This window comes from Equus quagga, chromosome 1 (genome assembly GCF_021613505.1).
Source record: "Equus quagga isolate Etosha38 chromosome 1, UCLA_HA_Equagga_1.0, whole genome shotgun sequence".
In the NCBI taxonomy this organism is placed as follows: domain Eukaryota; kingdom Metazoa; phylum Chordata; class Mammalia; order Perissodactyla; family Equidae; genus Equus; species Equus quagga.
The window spans coordinates 45546627-45568760 of NC_060267.1; the positions used below are offsets into that span (position 1 = coordinate 45546627).

The window sequence follows — 22134 nt, forward strand, 5'->3', positions numbered from 1 at the left end:
TATCTGTGTGCTTTATTTTAAACAAAACAATGAAATAAAAATTAGGCTAAGTGGAAAGAATCCTAAAAAAGACATCAACTCTGTTTACGGGCAGTGTGACCTTATGTGAATATCAATTTTCTTAGATGTAAAAAAGGAAAAACTTTCAGGATAAAATAAAATATGTAATAAAATAATGTGTGTGAAAGTACATTGTAATTTGAAAACAAACGTATGAGCAAATTTAAGGTGATACTGTATTTTTAGTTTTTGCATAGTCATTTAATAAAAAAGATGCATACTAAATCTAATATTGCTGGAATATTTAGAAGGAAGGTTAATAAGAGATTGGAAAAATAGAGGTAAGATATGAGCTTATATTCAGTCAGCATGTTGTCATTTTGTGAAAGCTTTGTAATAGGAATAACTAAGGTGACACTTGTGGATTTTGATGCAATAGGCAGTTGGATTTGTTGTTTCTACATACATTTGAAGAATAAGTACACATCTTTTCCTCTTCCTTCTCTTTATACTTAAACTTAAAGGTTATGAATACCGATGGCACTGGGAGACGAGTACTAGTGGAAGATAAAATTCCTCACATATTTGGATTTACTTTACTGGGTGACTATGTTTACTGGACTGACTGGCAGAGGCGTAGCATCGAAAGAGTACACAAACGAAGTGCAGAGAGGGAAATCATCATAGATCAGCTCCCTGACCTTATGGGCCTAAAGGCCACAAATGTTCATCGAATCATTGGTAAGTAATTCCAAAATTCTCTTAGACATGGAAGCCAGGAATGAGAAAAGATGGAGATGGTCTGCAGTTTGTAAAGCAGCAATGTAAATTGTTGATGTTTTGAGGGACTATAGAAATCATCTGTGAACCCTTTTTTAACCAGGAGTGGGCCTTTTATGTTGGCTTAGTACTCTGGCTACATAGTTTGAATTGAAAGGGTGAAAACACACACACACACACGCGCGTGCGCACACACTCATGCACACACACACCCCTTCATCAAAAGAACTCAGTTCTATTGTATGAATGATGTAACTTATTTTAAAACTTACTATGGGCACAAAGCAAAGTATTTTGCTGTACTTTTATTCACAATTGATCACCAAGGAGTTTTTACCTGCTCAATTTCCAACATGGGCCAATTCACCCCTCCTTAGGCAGCCTGGTGGTCCCCTGACTTGTGGGAGATCACCATATTGATGCTAACTTAGTGCAGACACTCGACTGGCGTAACACACTACAGCTCAGAACTCCTGGGCTCAAGTGATCCCCCTGCCTCAGCCTCCTGAGTAGCGGGACTACAGGCCTGCGCCGCTGCACCTGGCCGTTTATTCCCTCATAATGCTTGTGTATGAGATTAGAATCGAAACTCTAGATTTGGGAGCAGATGGAATTATAGATCTTAGTGAACCAAATGCTTGGTCATTTTAACGTGAAAATGTATTGATTGTGTCAATATGTGTGTCCTTCTCTGGCCTTTTGTAATTAATCTGTCTTTTAGGTTCCAACCCCTGTGCTGAGGAAAATGGGGGATGTAGCCATCTTTGCCTCTATAGACCTCAGGGCCTTCGCTGTGCCTGCCCCATTGGCTTTGAACTCATCAGTGACATGAAGACTTGCATTGTCCCAGAGGCTTTCCTTTTGTTTTCACGGAGAGCAGATATCCGGCGAATATCTTTGGAAACTAACAATAACAATGTGGCCATTCCACTTACTGGTGTCAAAGAAGCTTCTGCTTTGGATTTTGATGTGACAGACAACCGAATTTACTGGACTGATATATCACTCAAGGTTAGCGAAAGAAGTGAGATGTTAAAACTGGGGACTAAAAGGCAGAGCTTCTAGAATTTCTGAGTCTTCATGCTATGATCAACCTCCTTCCTTGCTTTAATAGGCAGAGTTTAATAAAACCCTTAACTTTCTAAAGGAAGTCAAGGGAAACGCTTGTTCAGTATTTTATTAAGTGCATTTTAATATGACATACTTTGCTTGAGTGTTAGAAATCTGCAAGACATAATCTTATATTTTGTTCCATTTGTGGATATGAGTGGCATTTTCTGCAGTTCGAGAGTAATTGTCTATTCACATAAATGGCTTACAGAGAATTGACTCTTATTTTAAACAAAATTTTGAAGACTGAGGTAGAAAATGCCAATTATGAATTATAGCATACCTTTATTTTCTTTTTTCTAGAATAAATATTGAAAAGCATACTCAGTCAATAAGAAGGAGAAGCTCCTGACGAGAAAATCTGGAGAATAATCTTCCCTTCTTCCAGATTGTTTTGGGCTTGTTTCAGATAACTTCTGTAAAATTTTGTCTAATATGCAAAAATCATGGGGTGTTGAAGCCAGAGTTGGATTCTGATGGTGTTCAGTAAAATCTATTAAATGAGAGAATAAGTGAAGTGAATAAATAAATCTTGGCTTGTATTGTGTGGCCTTCTAAGTTTTTTAATCTTGAAAATAGAGATAATGCCTACCTTGCAGGGCTGTTATGAGGATTAAATGAGAAAATATATGTACACAAAGTATTTAGGATGCTACTTGATAGCAGCCATTGTTAATAGCTTGAATTATGGTTGTTTTAAATTTTAAGGGATTCAAAGCTACAGTAATAGTAATACGATAATGGTTATATGTGAAGTGTGTAAGGTATAAGGTTGTTGAGATCTTCTCAAACAATGACATGGCATTCTCTCAAGTACCTTCAGGAAGCTGACTGCCAGTTAAGAGTCTGGGCACAACTTTTTCACTTGATTACTAAGAGATTTTAAAAGAAAAATCATTTCACTGTCTTACTAGAACAAATTTTTGGTCTTTAAGAATTTCAAAACTTTCTCCCTTAATTGGCAGTAAAACTTAAGATCACAATTGCATTTATTAGAGATTGACATCAGTTTTTTCCTGTGCTCATAAAATATGTGAATTGTATTAAGAAACTGTATGCCTCTGGCTCTTCTGGATCCTCCACCCCACAAAAACCAAACCAAACATGTTTTCTGTATATTGTTGTGTACTTAAGCCATGCCGCTTTATTGTTAATCTTATTTTTGCAGACCATCAGCAGAGCCTTTATGAATGGCAGTGCACTGGAACATGTGGTAGAATTCGGCTTAGATTATCCAGAAGGCATGGCAGTAGACTGGCTTGGGAAGAACTTGTACTGGGCAGACACGGGAACGAATCGAATTGAGGTGTCAAAGTTGGATGGGCAGCACAGACAAGTTTTGGTGTGGAAAGACCTAGATAGTCCCAGAGCTCTTGCATTGGACCCTGCTGAAGGGTAAACAGCTTTATGTATTCGTTGTTTGCAACTACATTGCACATGGCCTAGTTATGGATTGTATTCTTGATGTCTTAAATAATGCTTGTTAGGGATCTGACAACTAAACCATAGGTGGACTTTACTTTTAAACCATTAGTTGAGATTTCACTAATTTAGAATTAATAATTATTAGCTAAATTTTACTTTTGTCATTATTAACATTGGGTAAAAAAAGATTAGTGAAGTGGATTAATCACTTAAGTTTTACTGATCATATTTATATACTAAGTAAACAGCCTGTTAAAGGTATCATCAAGTCTGCATTTCCTTGCACCTTCTCCCAAGTTGTACCAGGTTCCAAACCTATTAAAGTAAACCCACTGAAATAATATTGTGTGTTAAGAAGTAACTGCATTTAAAAAGCTCCATTTTAGAATATTCATTAATTCAAAATGGATGATCATTATTAAATAAGCTTGAAGAAACTTTGATGTTAAACAGTAAGCTGTTTTTGATAAACAGTAAACTTTTTATTTACAACATGACATGTTTTTCAAGGGTAGGTGATCTTTCTTAGGTGATTTAGCAAGTTTTAAAAAGCCAGCAGCTGAGAAATCTGACATTTGAAGAAGAATTCCACTTTTAAAAGCAGAAGATAACAGTGTAAACATATAAGCATATTTCCTGTATCTGTAATTAAAAATAGTTTCCTTGAAATCACATGAATTCCATGATTAGCTGGTTAGCCGTCTAGTTGGAAGGCCATATCAAAAGGCAGCTTCTCTCTGCTGGCATGTTGTGGTTGGATTATGGTGATCTTTACTCTAAGCGTTAGTTACCAGACAGATAAATTTAGTAGTTGGGACTAAGGACTCTAGTTTATGTGGCTGCTGGCAACTCTGAAATTTCTCTCACAGTTGTTCCTCTTTGGCTCTTGTGGTGTGCATGTGCCTGTCAACTGACAAGTGCAAAGGCAAACAAAGCCTGAGACCAACTTGAATTTTCAGAAAAGCATGTTCACGCATTGCTGCCAGATCAGCCACCAGCTGACGGGCTGATGTGTGAATGTCTGTCCTCAGGTATTTGATGAGAGCTGGCATCTGGAGTGCTTTCCTAGTCCCAGTATTCAGAGTGCCTCAAAACTAGCACCCTACTAGTTTAGTTGAAAGAGCATTTCGCTAAGGAGTAGGTTCTAGTTGTAGCTCTGCCATGTGACTGGCTGGAAGACATTAGACAAATCATTCACATTTCTTTTAGTGCTTTGGCCTCCTCATCTATAAAAACCCTATACTGTAGGTCTGCTCTAAGGTTCATGTGAAAAACTCAAAAAAGTAACGTAAAAGCAATAATATTTTAAAATTTCACGGGGATTGTAGTAGTAGTGTTCACTGCCCAGCTGACACATTAAGGGGTGATTCATTGCTCTTGCACATACAGTGTGTTCCCTTGCACTGTGTGGCCAAATACATTTTCAAACTTGGCTTTTAACTTCAGTTAAAAGCCATTAATTTTTGCTTTTTCTTTTTAAGATTTTTTATTTTTCCTTTTTCTCCCCAAAGCCCCCCAGTACATTGTTGTGTATTTTCAGTTGTGGGTCCTTCTAGTTGTGGCATGTGGGATGCCGCCCCAGCATGGCTTGATGAGTGGTGCCATGTCTTTACCCAGGATCCGAACTGGCAAAACCCTGGGCCGCCGAAGCGGAATGTGCAAACTTAACCACTTGGCCACAGGGCCGGCCCCTAATTTTTACTTTTGACATACTCCTGTAACTTGTTTTGAAGGAGGGTTGATTACACAAGTCAAAAAGTAAGTTTAAAAACTCAAATTACTTGTATTCAGAAATAAAGATATGTTATTCAGAAGTAAACCAGATTCTGAGACCAGAACTTTAATCCTTTGCTATCTTCTTCAATATTAGTTTTACACATGCAAGTACCTCACTAAGGAAATCATTGGTTTGTTTCCAATTCCTAGGTTTTGGATGGAACAAATTCATTGGAAAGACTAAGGAAAGCTGACTCACTTCCTTTTTAGAAGATGAGAAAAAATATTTTGTTGAGGGTGCCAAATATTTGAAAAAATTATAGCCATGATTTTGTGTTAACAGTTTTCTTATTTAATGCATATTTCTTTAATTTTGTTTAGTTACTGTGCATGAATACGACCCTTTCCCCAAAATTATCAAAAGTAAAATGTTAAATATTCATTGTTTTGAATTTAGATTTATGTATTGGACTGAATGGGGTGGAAAACCTAAGATAGACAGAGCTGCCATGGATGGAAGTGAACGCACTACATTAGTTCCAAATGTGGGCCGGGCAAATGGCCTGACTATTGATTATGCTAAAAGGAGGCTTTATTGGACAGACCTAGACACCAATTTAATAGAATCTTCAAATATGCTTGGTAAGCTGGACTTCTTTCTATTCAGATAGATAGTACATTATTCTTTCAATGCAAAAATCAATTGGCTGCTATTCGCCATTGGTTAGATATTATTAATAAAAGTTAATATGAATGTCTAGATGCTTCCTCTGTCTGCTGTTGTATCCTGTTTATTATTATGAATAGTGGGCCAGGTAGTTGGATTCATATCTCTTTTTATGTAGAAATTTCATTATTGTTGGGCTTGTAGTGGAATTTATAACTCCCTAGACATCCCTGAAGTGACTTTTATATGAGTAAATACAATATATGCATTTCCATCTTTTTATAGAAGGAAGAAGAAAAGTTGAACTGCACACCTTTATGGAGAGGAAATAAGACAATCAAAATAGACTGTTTGTAGGAGTTTAAACAAACTCAGTGATTTATAGCAAGAATATAAACTTTGAGGCATGGGGTCAGACTGAAGATGGATTGATTTCAGAGGATTCGTCTGGTTTTAGAATTGCTTTCAAATGAAATGTTCTATTTTAAATTACTTACAAGTGTAATGTTTTATATGTTACTTGTTTTTTTGCCAACAAGACTCTTACTTCTCACCTATTTCATCCTTCTGCTTCTCCTCTTTCTACTGCCTTTCCGAAAATAGGACTCAACCGTGAAGTTATAGCAGATGACTTGCCTCATCCTTTTGGCTTAACTCAGTACCAAGATTACATCTACTGGACGGACTGGAGCCGACGCAGCATTGAGCGTGCCAACAAAACCAGTGGCCAAAACCGCACCATCATTCAGGGCCACTTGGATTATGTGATGGACATCCTCGTCTTTCACTCCTCTCGGCAGGCAGGGTGGAATGAGTGTGCTTCCAGCAATGGGCACTGCTCCCACCTCTGCTTGGCTGTGCCAGTTGGAGGTTTTGTTTGCGGATGCCCTGCCCACTACTCTCTTAATGCTGACAACAGGACTTGTAGTGGTAAGCTGCATTCCCCCCCCAGAGCAAACTAGAATTAGTGGAGAAAGCAGTTTCGAAAACACTAGAGTTTATGTTCTTTCTAGAGTAAAAAATTGTAGAAGTCGAGAATTGATAATTTTTTTTAATAAAGGGGAAAGATTAAAGATGGACAAACGCAAATTTTTGTTACTTATTATTTGTTTGATGTTAGCTAGTTGATGTTATGGAAAAATTGATGTTGTAGAAAAATTGTCTTTTACCCTTGAACATTAAATATTTAGTGAAAAATTTGCATCACTTCACTGAGAGACAGAGTCATGCATGTGTGCTATACATAATTCATATTTATTCATTATAAAGGAAGGGACGAGCGGTACAAACAGAATAACAAAGAGACTCTCCAAAATACAACCTCTTTGTCCTTTGAAGTTCATAGAATAGTCTAACGATAAAAAATTTAAGTGTATAAGAGGCCAGGCAGAAAAGGCGTATGAGTAAATTCAGCCCAGTATGAAACAATAGCAAATAGATGAGGAATTAGAGAGCATGTCCTCTGAACATAGTGGGTGGTTGCTACTTAATTCCAGCTGATGTTACCGGATCGTCTCATGCAGTCATGAATCCAGATTTTTTTTTTTGGCTGCAGTATCTCCTGACTTTTAAATGTTAGCAAGTGATATATACTAAATACACACATGCACACACACACTACTAACAACAACAAAACACAGTGTGTAACAAAACATTGTTGGCTTGGGGAAACCTGGTTTATGCTTCAAGGATATGTGAAGGCCCATGTCTTGGTGGATAGACAAGAACAAATTGGTAGATATGATAAAGAAATAGAGAATTAGATCAGAAAGAGTAGATTCATGGGAGAAAATTAGGGTATGGTTCACTAGGGTAGAAGATAACAAAACTGCTGTAGGATATTGGATGTAATTAACTATTGAAATTACTTTATTCCGTGCCTGAAAGTGTAAGGAGTCACCTAGGAAAGGATTTAGTCTATCTTGACACAAGGCTTTGATTCTGAAAGAGAAAGAATGTAAGTTTATAGTTTAATGATTTGGAATTTCTGCCACACATTAGTTGTGTGTTTTACTAAAGCAACTCACATTAATTTTTTAAACCTTAAGTTTTTCCACTTCTAAAATGGGAATACTAATAGTAACTACCGTATAAGGTTATTGTGAAAATTAAATAAGATATCACATGATTTGATTGCTGTGGAGAGTGGGTTTAAGGAAGAAAAGAAATGGTAGCAGGGAAGTCAATTAGACTAGTGTGGTAATGCAGGTAGACTTGGACTGGGATGGTGGCAGTGGTGATAGAGAGAAGCTGATGGATTCAAGGTATGTTTTGAAGCTAGAATTAAGAGAACATGTTAATGGGTTGTATGTGGGGAAGAAGAGGGAAGAAGCAAGTGACTTCTAGATGTCTTCTAGAAGTGACTTCTAGATTTTTGGTTTGAGCAGTTCAGAAAATAGTAGATGAGGAAGACTGGAGAAAGAGATTAGTTTTCAGGAGGAAATAAAAAATTTAATTTTAGGTAGGTTTATATTGATTTTCCTATGGGACATTGAAATAGATAAATTAGTAGTTGGTTAGAAGATTCCAGAGCTCAGAGGAGAGAGATATGGTTGGAGATATAAATTTTGGAATTGATAGCATGTATTTGAAATGAATAAGGTTACTTATGGAGAAGGTGTAGAGCCAGGGTCAGCAAAATTTTTCTGTAAAAGACCAGAGAGTAAATATGTAGGCTTTTTGAGCCTGATGGTCTCTCACACCTATTTAGCTCTGTTCACTGTAGCGTGAAAGCAGCCGTATTTTAAAATGTGTGAGTTTTAAAATGTGGCTGAATTCTGATAAACTTTATTATAAAAACAGGCAGCAAGTCAGATTTAGCTTGTGGGCCATAGTTTGACGACAACTGGTGTAGAGAAAGGAAGGGATCTGGTAACCTAAGGCGCTCTGCTTGAGGGAGGGAAAGCTTGCAGTGGACACTGAAAAGCAGCAGCCAGAGAGGTAAGAGGAAAACCAGGAGAGAATAGTGGCACAGAAGACAAGAGATAAGATTGTTTCAAAAGAGAACTGTTTTGAATGCTGCTGAAAGGTTGAGTAAGGTGAGGCCTTCTGATAGTATCCATTGGATTTTTGGATAAAGTGGTTGTTATTAACCCTGAAGAGATTAATTTCAGGGAGGCAATAGTGAAAGATTGAAGTAGATCAAAAGTGAATGGAGAGAAAGAAAGATAGTATGTATAGAAGTGTTTTTCAAGAATTTTGACTTTGACTGGAAGGAAGAAATAGGGGTAATAACTGAGGGAGGATGGAGACAAGAAGAATATGGAAAGACCTTTTGAGATCATTATTGGTTTAGCTGCTTATACTCCTGCATGTTAGTTTGAGTGAAGGCCATGAGAAATCAGTGCTGAGTATCCCTAATATCTGTCTTTGGCTACCTTTCTGAGATAGATCAGTAGTGCTTCAAGAGGCTTCCTGGCGTGTGCAGCTTTTTTTTTTTTTTTTTTTTTTGGTGAGGAAGATTGGCCCTGAGCTAACATCTGTGCCAATCTTTCTCCGTTTTGTGTGTGGGATGCCACCACAGCATGGCTTGATGAGAGGTGTATAGGTCTGAACCTGCAAACCCCAGGCTGCCGAAGCAGAGCTTGTGAACTTAACCACTACACCACCAGGCTGGCACCATGTGTGCTCTTTATAAAAAGAGTACCATTTAATGTTTGTTTAGAGATGTATTAGATTTCAAGGCAGATTACAAGAGAAGTTTAACACAAAGTACTCACCCTCAAAAAGTTTTGTGACATTGTGTAATTTACTCCTTGTCCTGTGTTTCAAAAGCTAAATCAGAATTTGTTTCTCTGCTCAAAACCTTACACTAGCTCCCCATTTCACACCGAGTAAAAACCTAGTTCTTATAGTGACCTACAAGTTCCTACACGATTTTCTTCTCTAGCCTCAGCTTTTACTAGTCTCCCCTTTGCTTTCTTCATGACAGCCATGCTTGCCTCATTGCTGTTTTCAAATATGCCAATTACTCCCACCTCAGGACTGTTGTACTGCTTAGTTCCTCTGCTTGGAATGTTTTTCCTGAAAATATTTGCGTGGATTCATTTCTCCTCCAAGTCTTTTCTTACTTCCGACCTTCACAGTGAGACCTGGTTTACCCTGTTTAAAACTGCAGATCATCCTTCCACCTGTCTGGCATTGCCAGTGCCCCTTACTTGTACTTTTTCCTTTTCCCATAACACTTATCACTCTTTGTTACACTATCTAATTTATATACTGTACTATTTATTATAACTTTTTAATTATGTTTATTGCTTTTTGTCTGTCTATTGGAATAAAAAATGCTGCTTCATGGAGTTTAGTGTGTTTTTTCACTGGTATATCTTAGGTGCCTATGATAGTGCTTGGTAAATAGTCATTCAAGAAATTATTGTTAAGTAAAAGAATGAGGAAGCAGGACAGGATTTGGAAAAACATGCTCTTCCGTTCAACAGCTTTGTGAACTTGGAAAAATTACTTAACCTTTATGAGGCTTTCTTTAACAATTACTTTCCCTTTCTGAGTTTGCTGACCTATAAAATGAAGTTGATAATTTTGGAGTTTAAATAACATCTAGTGTAATGTGTGACATGTTGGACGTCCTAAATCAATGTTTGTTTCTTTTCCTTCCTAATTCTCTAAAATAATTTCATTTTCTTACTTTCAGAATCATAGCTACAGGGCTCTCCTTAGTTATTGTCACCTGATGCTTGTTTATTCATTTGTGTATTCATTTATTCTGTTAGTGAATACTTACTGAACACTTACTACATACTGGGCATTGTTTGAGCCAGTGGGAAATGTAGCGGTGAATGAAATAGACATCAGTCCTTCCCCTCATGGAGTTTACATTCCAGTGGAACAGATAACAAACCAAATAAGTAAATGATACCATGGGTTTGATGAAGATAAGTGTTAATGGAGAAATATTAAGAGCGAGAAATGGTAGGGAGGAGGATTGCAATGTTAAATAGAGTGAAGTCCTTACTGAAAAAGTGGCATTGTATCAAGAATTGAAGGAGGTGAGGAAATGAGCTATGTAGATAGCTGGGAGAAGACCTATCAAGCAAAAGGGGGCAGCAAATGCAAAGGCCCTAGGAGGGGAACATGTCTGGCATGTTAAAGGAATACCTAGGAGGCCTGTGTTGCTGGAACAGAGTGAACAAAGAGATTGTGGGAGAGGAAACAGGAAGCCAAATTGTGTAATCCCTTGTTTAGTACTGAAGTGGCTGGCCTCTATGGCACCTTTGTGCAGATTGGGAAAAGATGTAACTCTGGGCAGACGCAGTCGCACAGGTGCATGGCTTGGCTAATGAAGTATGGACTGGACTTCACTCCCTACTCAACGCCTTTGATACAGTACACAAATGGCATAGTCAGACATGGTGGGCCTGGCCTTGTAGTTTATGCCGTTCGTCCACAAGAGCAACACTTTCCTTTAAGCTACAGGTGAACACTTGCACCTTCAAAAGTGAGCTGGAAACCTTCCTCCTACGTACACCTCACCCGCCAGCTTCTGCATGTGGCTGTCTTCATTGTGGGACTGCGAAACTCAGACACCCTGACAGTTTTTAAAGCACTGCTCTGTAGGAGATGAGGGAGTGGTGGTTAGAGGTTACATAAATTAGGATGGATTTAGGCTTATGGAATTGCATATTCTTCGTCAGTTTAAGTACTGAATGACTTGTAAACAAGTCAGAATATCAGCTTCCTCTTGGAAATATTGAGCCAATTAACTGTAAATCTTAATGTCATTTGTAGACTTTTTGAAATGAGCATTCATTTGGACCCATATTTGTTTTTTTCTTAATCCACCTTTCTAGAAACACTTAATTGTGGAATCTTACTGAAGGTTAAAACTTTACTCAAAAAAAGTAACCAGTAAAATATACTGGGAGCCAAATATATATTTGATTAACTGTTTCTCAAGGAAAGTTGGCGACTAAAACTCTGGAATCTTTCTTCTAAAACTCATTGTATGTCCTGGTATGGTGCTTATTCTGTTGGAAACTTAGATATTAGAGGCACTTTTTTCTTTTTTCTTGATTTACAAGAGAGTAGTATACTGCCAAAAAGTAATTCTTTTGAAAAAAAGATGGGAGACTTGTTAGCTATTCTGTTGTGACATTTGTTCTTACTATTTAAGGCATGGGTTCTGCTAAAATTGCTGAAAGTTGTTAAATCAGTATGTGACAGACTCCATATAATAGAGAGTTCCAGTGGGATCATTGGAATACTTTCTAAATCTTCCAAACTAAGTGTGGGCTTTTTGCCAGTGAAGAACTTAAATAAAGCAGAAATTTAGTGTTGTGAATATCAAGTTTTTTTGTGAGTACCAATGAATTTCTTTGGGATTTAAGCCAATCTACATTTGGGTGTAAATGTAAAGTAAAGCAGGGAACCACAAATAATGGAGCTGGAAAGAATGGGGTTTAGGGGAAATAAAGCAAGGAGCTCTGGCTTGGCCATTTATGTTTACATCCCTGAGAAGGACAAAATTCTACTGCATTTAAGTGATGACTGAGCACCAAGAGAATAGAGTATAATTGTGGAATTTTTATATATATTTTAATGAAGATTTTAAAAATGCTATTAGACTTTGAATTTCTTGGTAGCCCTCTCAAATGCTGTTCTTTTCTAGATGTTTTCCTGCATTAAAGATGATTATGTAATAATCAGAGGCCTAATCCCTAGGAAAGGGAAATGTCTCTGTTATATTTTCCCTTTTCATAAATTTAGGGCATCTGCTTAGCATCAGAGCAGAATATATTTTTAGTGAAAATATAAAGCCAAGGTTTATTATGAGGATTAGAGATAATGAGTATAAAGCATTTTTTTATTAGTTTTGTGTGATTTTTACCAACTCCCTCTCCCTGCCACCATCACATATACACAATGGGAAATAAAGCCTGTCTGCAATCCATGAGAGTTTCTTTAATTCCTTTTAATACCTCGTTTATTACTGCTACTACTGGTAATAATAAATAATAGTTATTTTTACTTTACATTTATATAATACCTTATACTTTTTTAATTGAAGTATAATTGACATAATGCCTTACGATTTTTAAAGTATTTTCACATATGTTGTTAAATTCTTATAGCAACTCAGTGAGCAGGACGAGATAGCTATAACCTTATTTTAGAGTTGAGTAACTCTGACCCACAGAAGCTCAGTGACTTAGTTAAGATTAAGTGACTAGATAGTGAAAGAGCTAAGACTAAAACCAGTTTTGAAATTTCTGCTTTGACCTATGGAGGCCCAGACTTCCTGCCACCCACAAGAATAGGCTATGGAGGAATAAGGTATTCACTTGGTAGACAAGGAGAATTTTGTATATCTCTATCAAATTCTTCATTGAAATCAAGTCTCCTATGATACCACTGTGGACAAGATGGAGGAAAATAGGCTTGGCAGCTATATCATTGGGTAATTCATAACTGGTTTGGTAACCAGAGTGCTGGTAAGTGTCACCTTGAAGAGAGTTTCTGAGGGCGTACCAAAGGGTTTTGTCCGCAACCTTACCTCTTCAACATCTGTGTCTGTTTTGTATGAGATATAGATAACAGGCTGATCACAATCTTTGAGGGATACCAGGACTTAGAGTAACTGTGTTTCAGATTTGCTCTTTTCTTTCTTTAAGCTCCAACTACTTTCCTGCTCTTCAGTCAAAAGAGTGCCATCAACCGCATGGTGATTGATGAACAGCAAAGCCCTGACATCATCCTTCCTATCCACAGCCTTCGGAATGTTCGGGCCATTGACTATGACCCACTGGACAAGCAGCTCTATTGGATTGACTCACGACAGAACATGATCCGGAAAGCACAAGAAGATGGCAGTCAGGTAATTTAGGGCTCAGTTCAAAATCTATTTCTTCTACCTAGTAATTGGACTAACCAACCATCCTATTTTACTTAAGTCTTGACTCTGCCTAAGTGTGTGTGTGTGTGTGTCTCTATGAAACTGAAATTCTGGACCTAGCAGCTTTTCTTCCCTCCTGATGGTCTTTGAGTAAACAGCTGTTCGATAAATGCTATTGGGATGAAAGTTGTATTAGGATAACATATGCTCATATGTTGGTAATGACTGTGACTGCCACCCGTATCGTTATGGTTCCATTTACATGAAGTGTCAGAGGCTTTGAAATCAAATAGACCTACTTCTGATCTCAGTTCCATCACTCACTAGTATTCTTAAAAACTTTTTAGCTGACAGGAATGCAAAGCACATAGCCCATTACCTGTTACATAGTAGGGACTCAATAAATAATAGTTCTATTACTAGTTAACTATTATTTAAAAGGTTTAGAGGATAGAAAACATAACACAATCTCAGTAAAATTAAAAACATCTGGGATATGTTATCATTAATCCATTTTTTTTTTTTTTTGGTAAACATTATTTGATGACTCTGGGGTGGAAATGAAAATACTATCAACAAATCTTATCTGTGCTTACATACCAGTCATGGTTTACATACCACTATCCATACTTCTTTGCTTTCTTTCTGTGGCGGAGCAGTGTTAGACTGGGATTACTATAAATAATATTACTTGTCATCTTTCTTATAGCAGTGATATTAAGTTGGATTTTGAATGTATTAAAATATAGGGAGATTAGATTACTAGTTTTTGATATGTCTTAACTCACAAAAAAGAGCAAGGGCATAATGTACTTAGGGCTGCTGAGGGATCATCTAAGGGTATAGCTGTAGAGGTATGTTGCAAATGCGTCTTGTAGTATGTAGGCCGGGACTAATAGGCTGATAACTACTAGATAGAAATTATAGCTGTTATTATACAGCCATGGACATAGCAAATAAATGAGACAGCCTCTTTAAGAAATAGTTACCTCAGAGATGCTGAGTAAATGTAATTTATTCAGATAGAAGAGATAAACAAAGCGTCTCTTTTTGCTTGGCTTTGTAAAAAAAAAATTTTTTTTCTGGTGGATTTGGGGACTAGAGAAAGATATGATTGATCGATGTGGTTTGTAGCCCAGACTAATTGCTATTGTCTTTAGGGCAGAGTTTCCCAACTTCAGCACTGTTGACATTTTTGGGCTGGATAATTCTTTGTTGTAGCGGGCTGACCTGTACATTGTAGGATGTTTAACAGCAATCCTGGCCTCTGCCCACTAGATGCCAATTATACTCCGCTAGCTGTGACAATCAAAAATGCCTCCAAACATTGCCAGATGCCTCTGGTTGAGGCAAATGCAAATACAAGATCGCCTCTGTTTGAGAACCACTGCTGTAGGGGTGTTTCTAGGATGTGGTTCTAGACACAGTTGTCTCCAGTTTACAGAAGACAGCTGCCACCTTCTTACTTTCATCTCTAGTCAATGCTCTGTCGGGTTCTTAGAGCAGCTAATATGGTCTCAGCTCTCTCTGTCATAATAACCAAAAGGAACATTTGAAATGCATGTTAACAGAGAAGCACATTACCCATTAAAAAACCTATCATTAAGAAATGTTCCTTGAGACTTTTCTACTCAGGTGTGTGACCACATCAGGGTTAGCATTGTGAGTGATTGCTTCAGGGCTCTCGGGCTTGGAGGCTGATTTTCTTTGTGTGTGTGTGTGTCTTTTTCTTTCCCCAGGGCTTTACTGTGGTTGTGAGCTCGGTTCCAAATCAGAACCTAGAAATACAACCCTATGACCTCAGCATTGATATTTATAGCCGCTACATCTATTGGACTTGTGAGGCCACCAATGTCATTAATGTAACAAGATTAGATGGGAGATCCATTGGAGTGGTGCTAAAAGGCGAGCAAGACAGACCTCGAGCCATTGTGGTAAACCCGGAGAAAGGGTATGTTACTAAAATGCCATTCAGACGTCTTGGCGTCTGAGACTCTCATCAGCCTTCCTTTTCAGCCCATTTGTTATTTACCTTTAAGTGTCCTGTGCTCCAGTGGAAAAACTTGATATTCACCATCTACCTGCCCCTGCGTTTTCTTAGATCATTGCATTCCCTGATTTTGCTGCCTAAAATTTCCTTCTTTAGTCCCTATTGCTTTAGTTCTCATTTCTACCCATACCTCCAGGACCATTTGAACTGCGACATCCTCTATGAAGTTTTCCTTAATCTACCCAACCCCCAAGCAGGTGTGATTTTTACCCTCTCCCAAATACCCAGCACTCCATATCTGTGCCTCTCTAGTCATACTTAGTCTCTTCCAATTTACCTTATAGTGAATTGTTTTTAATCTTATATTTCCTACCAGAGTTTAGGTTCCTTTATGATAAGAGCTAATATGTCTTTTTTCATTTAGTACAGAGCTTTTCATGTAATAAATAGTACTTACTTGCATCTGAAAGGATGATAAGGAATTCATGGAAAACAGCTTACTTCAGAAGAGTTACAGGAAAGAGATGAACTCAGAGTTAAATATAAGAAATGATTCATGTATGCCATTTTTAGTTTTGAAATGGACTACTTAGAGAAGGGATTTAAAATTTTATGTCTAGGTCTCTCTGGTTACTGCTTTTTAATTTAATTTTGTTTTATTGTATTATTCTAAAAGCATAGGTGTGCCTGTGTCTAACTCTTCATTTTTATTAATCCATGAAAGTTAGCTTTCTAAGAATTTCTGTGTATGTTTTATTACTATCAGGTAATGAAAGTATCCCATGGTCTTCTAAAAAATGTATTCTAAAATTAAAAATAAGATTTTAAAATATGCTACCTCCTTTTGTCTTAACAAGAATATTCTCATTTTGTATTGTTTCTTATTTTGGTAAACTTACTGTTTCTTCCTTTCTCTTCAGCTATATGTATTTTACCAATCTTCAGGAAAGGTCTCCAAAAATTGAACGGGCTGCTTTGGATGGAACAGAACGGGAAGTCCTCTTTTTCAGTGGCTTAAGTAAACCAATTGCTTTAGCCCTTGATAGCAGATTGGGCAAGCTCTTTTGGGCTGATTCAGATCTCCGGCGAATTGAAAGCAGTGATCTCTCAGGTACCTGAGAAATGCGTTTCCTTATTTTTATTTGAGTTATTGAGATATTCATCATTAGCATTTGTATTTTTCTTCCATTATATTATTTTTGTACACATTTCTTTAGTTTTATTCACTAAAAGTAGTCAGCATCAAATTGGTTGGGAAGCATTCTTTCTTCAACCATCAGCATAGTTACTCCCTTTGTTATCTAATAATGGACCAATTTTCTTTATCTGGGCTCTGTAAATAATATATTTCTAATGTATCTCTTCTCCTTTCCTAATTTTTCTGCTCTAGTTTATGTTTTCATCATCTCTGACCTGAATTCTAGCCTATGATTAGTCTCCTCCCTGCTGACTTCCCCCTGAGTTTACATTATTTTCTGAAGCATGATTTCTAGCCATGTCAGTATTGCACTAACACAGTCTTCAGAGTAGTCTCCTAACCTGAAGTCTGGTTGTACACTCAAGTTGGCATTTGGCTTTCACAAACTCATTATCCAACTCAAATGATCTTAACATTTCTGGTGTTTTAGCCAAATTAAGTCATTTGTTGGTCTTCATATGTACTTTATTTTCTCATTTCTCTGTAGACCTCTGTCTACAATCATAGTTACTTCCCCTCCCCTCAGTTTCTGATGCCAAAATGTGTAGCCTCACTAGTGATCAGGCAAATGAAATTAAAATAATACACCGTTTATGTCTATCAGAGGGGCACCTCTTTTTGAGAGGACCATCCTTTCCCCACTTGTTTTCTAATAGCACCTTGGTTATAAATCAAGTGACTGTATGAGTTTGTTTCTGGACTCTAATGTTCCCTTGGTCACTTTGTCTTCTGTGATATTATATTGTCTTAATTATTATAACTTTATAACAGATTTATCTGGCAATGTACACTGTTAATATTTTTTCAAGATTACTTTGACTACTCTTGATCCTTTGTATTTCCATATACAGTTTACAATCAGCCTCTGAGTTTCCACCAAAAAGAAAAAACCTATTGGAATTTTGACTGGGTGTCTTTGAATTATAGATCAATTTAGGGAGAATTATCATCTTTATAATATTAGTCTTCCAAACCGTGAACATGGTATATCCCTCTCTCTATCTAGAACTTTAATTTCTCTCAATGTTTTATAGTTTTCTGTAAAGAGGTCATGCCCGTCTTTTATTAGTTATTCCTTGGTATTTGATGCTTTTGAGTCCTAGTAGTAAAGAGTATTCTAAATTTTTAATATTACATTTTCTGATTGTGACTGGAATGTAGAATGATACAGTTTCCTTTTTTCCTCCCTTCTGGTATATTGAGCTTGTTCCCAGGGACCTTGCTAAATTTCACTTATCTGTAGTTTCTTTAGGACTTTCTACATTGCAGAATCATTTGTCTACAAATGGTGAGAGTTGTATTTCTTCTTTTCCTGTCCTTTTTCCTGGTTGCCTCATTACACTGGCTGGGACCCCCAATACAATGTTGAATACAATAATAGAATGCTTGGATTTGTTTTGCTTTGTTTTAGTTTTTCTTGATTTTATGGAAAGCATTCAGTATTTAATGATTAGGTATTGTGTTTGCTGAAGTTTTTCTGTAGGTAACTTTTATCAGATTAAGGAAGTTCCTTTCTGTTGCTAGTTTCCTAGAATAAATCAAACTTGGCAAGATACAATATCCTTTTTATATATTGCTGGATTTGATTTCCTATTGGTTAAGATGTTTGCATCTGTATTCATGAAAGAGATTACCCTATAATTTTCCTTTCTTATAATGTACTTGTTGGGGTTTTGCCATCAAGGTTACATTGACCTCATAAAAAGAAGTATTTCCTCTTTTTCTGTTTTCTGAAAAAAGTTAGTGTGATGTTGACAGATTGGGTTTTTTTTTTTTTCCCTTCCCTATATAGTCACAGATAATCATGCACTTTTGTCATGGGGTCTTTTTCTACTTTGTATTTTTAGCCTCCCACAGAACCTTTCATCCTGGATTGCATTTAGTGCATGCTCAGTTTGTTAAATACATAAGCATGTCGTTTCATTTTTGGTTCCAGTGTTTTAATTATATTTCTTTTATCACTGCCATCAAAGTAGATCAGGTCCTCATCATGTCTGGGGTCCTGTGGTGACACTGTTGACATCTCTTTTTCCCTGGCTGTCTACTTGAGGCCATCCTTCCACTACCACCAACTAATCTTTTTCAATCACTCCTTTTCTTACTGTTTTAAATTTAATTTTAGTTTTCATCAAAGTAATACATGTAAACATTTATGAAAATCAAATGGTTCTACTTGGCTTATGAAAAATAAGTCTACTGCTCTTCTTCTTCCTACTCTCAGTTCCCACTCTCAGAGGCATCCACTTTCAGTTATTTTAAAATAACTTGCTTTAAACTGTTATTTCTTGACCTTTCAATTTTAGACGTCTCAAGTTGACTTCCTTTGTTGGAAGATAAAGATTTTGCTGTCTTAAACCATATATCCCCAAAATACCCATATGAAGTCTCCTCCCATCCTCCCAGCATAGTGATACCATAATTTTTAAGTTCGTTCTTAATTATTTGTTATTTATGGCTATGTAGCTATTACCATCAGCTACATTTCCTTCTATGGATTTTTTTCTCCCTGAAGTTAATCTTGTCTAATGTAAATATTACAAATATTATTTCAATACATAGAGATGCATCAAGCTAGCCATCTTTTTTGTTTTTAATTGAAATCATACCTCCTGAATTTCTTGGTCATCTTGCTCCAGTCTGGATTTGCTTGCTTTCTAGGCCAACTTCCTTTCAACGTTATCATCCTGGGAATGCACCTGCCAGTCTCCTTGGTGCCGAACCTCCTGTTTTTCGGATTCCATTACTCTGGTTAATTCCTTTTTCTTGATAGAACACATCCTCTATTAGCTTCTTGAAAAGGGTCTCATAGAAGGTTAAAATTCTTGATCTTATATGTCTGAATGTTTCTTTTCCTTACACTTGGGTGATAATTTGGATGTGTATGGAATTCATGTTTCATAACTATTTTCTCTCGGCATTTTGAAGACAGAACTCCATTATCTTCAAGCATCTCGCGTCATTGGGATGTTTGATGTCATTGTGATTCCTGGCTTTTTATGTGTGATCCTTTATTTTCCCCTCCAGAAGCTTTTAACATCTTCTCTTTTTCCCCAGTGTTCTAGAATGTGATGATGATATGCCTTTGTGTGATCCCCTCCCCCTTACCTCTTTGTTTCTTTCATTGAACTGAAATTTATTAGGTGAGTCTTTTCTATCTGGAAACTTACACCTTGAGTTCTGGAAAGCTTTTCTATGTTATTTCTTTGATGATTTATTTTCTATATTCTCATTCTGTGACTTTTATTCAGATGTTGGACCTTCTTAATTATAACTGTATTTTTCTCTCCTATTATCAATCTCTTTGTCTTTTTGTTCTGCTTTCTGGGAGAATTTTTCAAATTTATCTTCCAACCTTCTTGTTTTGTTTTTTTTTAATTTTCAAGTATCATGTTTTTAATTTCCAAAGGCTCTTTTGTGTTCTCTGAATGCCTTACCCCCAACCTGTTCTTTAGTTTTTTTCTTCTGCTTTTTATTGTCTTCTTCTCCAAGTTCCCTTGTTATGTTTGTCTTTGGCTTTGAATTTAAAAGTAGAAATTTTCTTTAAGTATCTGGTGATCCTTAGTTGTGTGTTTATATTTAATAGGCACTGAAAATGCTGATTTTCACATTGCTGCTGCTTGTGAAGTGGTAAGATTCTTAGGTACACTTGGCTGTTTTCTAATGGAACTCCTAAGTGACACTATCTGAAGTTCTTTTCTCTGTATACCTGTTTTCTCAGGTTTTTTGTTTGATTATTGTTGGTGGTGGTGGTTTGTTTTTCCTAAGGGAAGTCTTCCAGTCTTCTGTAGTAAGATAAAAGCTGGCTACCAGTATTTTTGGAGTCTACTGGGAGAAGGGTGTTGGGGAGAGTCTCAGCAATCAGAAAGTAGAATTTTAAGTAATTGCCCTGTACAATCCTGGGTATGGTGCTACCTCTTTGTCTTTGCCGGGTACGTTAAAGTCTGATTCAACCTCTTTAGAAAGTGTATCTTCAACTGTCTGCTAGAGGGAAGGAGGAGATCCAGGAGCTGCATGACTTCTTGTACTTATGTTCAGTCAGTACTCTTCTTTCAGCCCCACCCACATAACTCCTCCCTTTGCTCCATCCCAAAATACCTGGTACTTCCAGTTCCTGAGCTAATTGGTTTTGTTGTTGGCTTCATTGACTGCAGGGATTTAGCTTTCTCTGGGCTACTGTGTTATCTCTGGTCTTTCTGTTCTCCAACTTCTAAATTTTATATCGCTTTTCTGCTCTTAGGTCTTCTTTGTCCTTATTGGTTTATACCTTAATTTTTATTATTTATTTATTTTTGCTGAGGAAGATTAGCCCTGAGCTAACATCTGTGCCGATCTTCCTCTATTTTGTATGTGAGTTGCCAACACAGCCTGGCTGACGAGTGGTGGTTGCTCTGCACCCAGGATCTGAACCTGCAAACCTGGGCCACCAAACCAGTGCATGCCGAACTTAGCCACTATACTATGAGGGCGGCCCCTATACCTGAAGTTTTTACCGCCATTTTAGTAGATTTTTAGGAGGGAGCGTAAGTAAACTCATTTGAACTCACCGTGGATCTGAATGTTGACTTAGGCAATGCCTTCTTATCTGAAATATGTCCCCACTTTTCTCTGTTTATTAAAACTTAGCTTTATGCCTGCCTCTTGGAACTTCCCTGATATTTCCAGAGTATAAGCTAATATCTTTCTTTGATTGAACTCGTCACTTAGGAACCATAAAAATGTTCCATGGATATTTGAAGGACTATTATGAGGAAGAGGGAAGGAATAAATATATTTTTTCTTTTTGGGTAAAGGAGAAGCTATAGGGTTGGAGAGTGGGGCACAGATTTCAGCCCTATTCTGAAAGAACTTTCTCACATTTCAACAATAGAATAGGTTGCCCCTTCAGAGTCTGGATGGTTCTATGTCTGGGATGTTGTGGAAGGAATTCTTTGAGGTGAGGCTTGAACCAGGTAACCTCTGAGTCAGTCATTTTTTCTGTGTTCTGAATGGCCAGGGAGGGTTAGGGTGGAGTTGTCCTTCACGGGTGCCTTAGGTGTACTTAGCGAGTTGGGGAGGCCAAGAATATAGAGCCCTGGGCTCACCACCACTGCTTCATGTAGAGGAGTACCATTTTTATATGTTTTATATGTTAGAGCTTTTCATAAAATTTAATTTGAAAAGCAGATTCTGTTTTAAAAAAACACGTTTGAAAACTTCTCTGAATTCTTTTCTGTCTTTCTGTGAACTAGAGTTTTTACTATGTATTGGGCATTCATTTGCTTTTGATTGCACTTGAATGTCTAGTCTATTATCTATTTTCTGGTGTGTATGTATCTTTTCTTCTCAGAATGATTTTTTAAGTTTTAAAGTGGAGAGCTTACCATATTTTCTTTTGCAGTAAATCTAACCGGTATTCAGTAGAT

The 22134-nt window shown here is 37.0% G+C and overlaps 1 protein-coding gene across 1 annotated transcript in view; it reads left to right on the forward strand.

Moving 5' to 3' along the window:
• LRP6 (LDL receptor related protein 6) overlaps nt 1-22134 on the forward strand; it is a 173357-nt gene that overhangs the window by 131785 nt on the left and 19438 nt on the right. The window contains exons 8-15 of the mRNA XM_046660441.1: nt 525-741; nt 1502-1791; nt 3059-3285; nt 5489-5673; nt 6302-6628; nt 13324-13526; nt 15284-15495; nt 16455-16645. Of these exons, the coding sequence (XP_046516397.1) occupies nt 525-741; nt 1502-1791; nt 3059-3285; nt 5489-5673; nt 6302-6628; nt 13324-13526; nt 15284-15495; nt 16455-16645 (1852 nt within the window). The remainder of the gene's footprint in view (nt 1-524; nt 742-1501; nt 1792-3058; nt 3286-5488; nt 5674-6301; nt 6629-13323; nt 13527-15283; nt 15496-16454; nt 16646-22134) is intronic.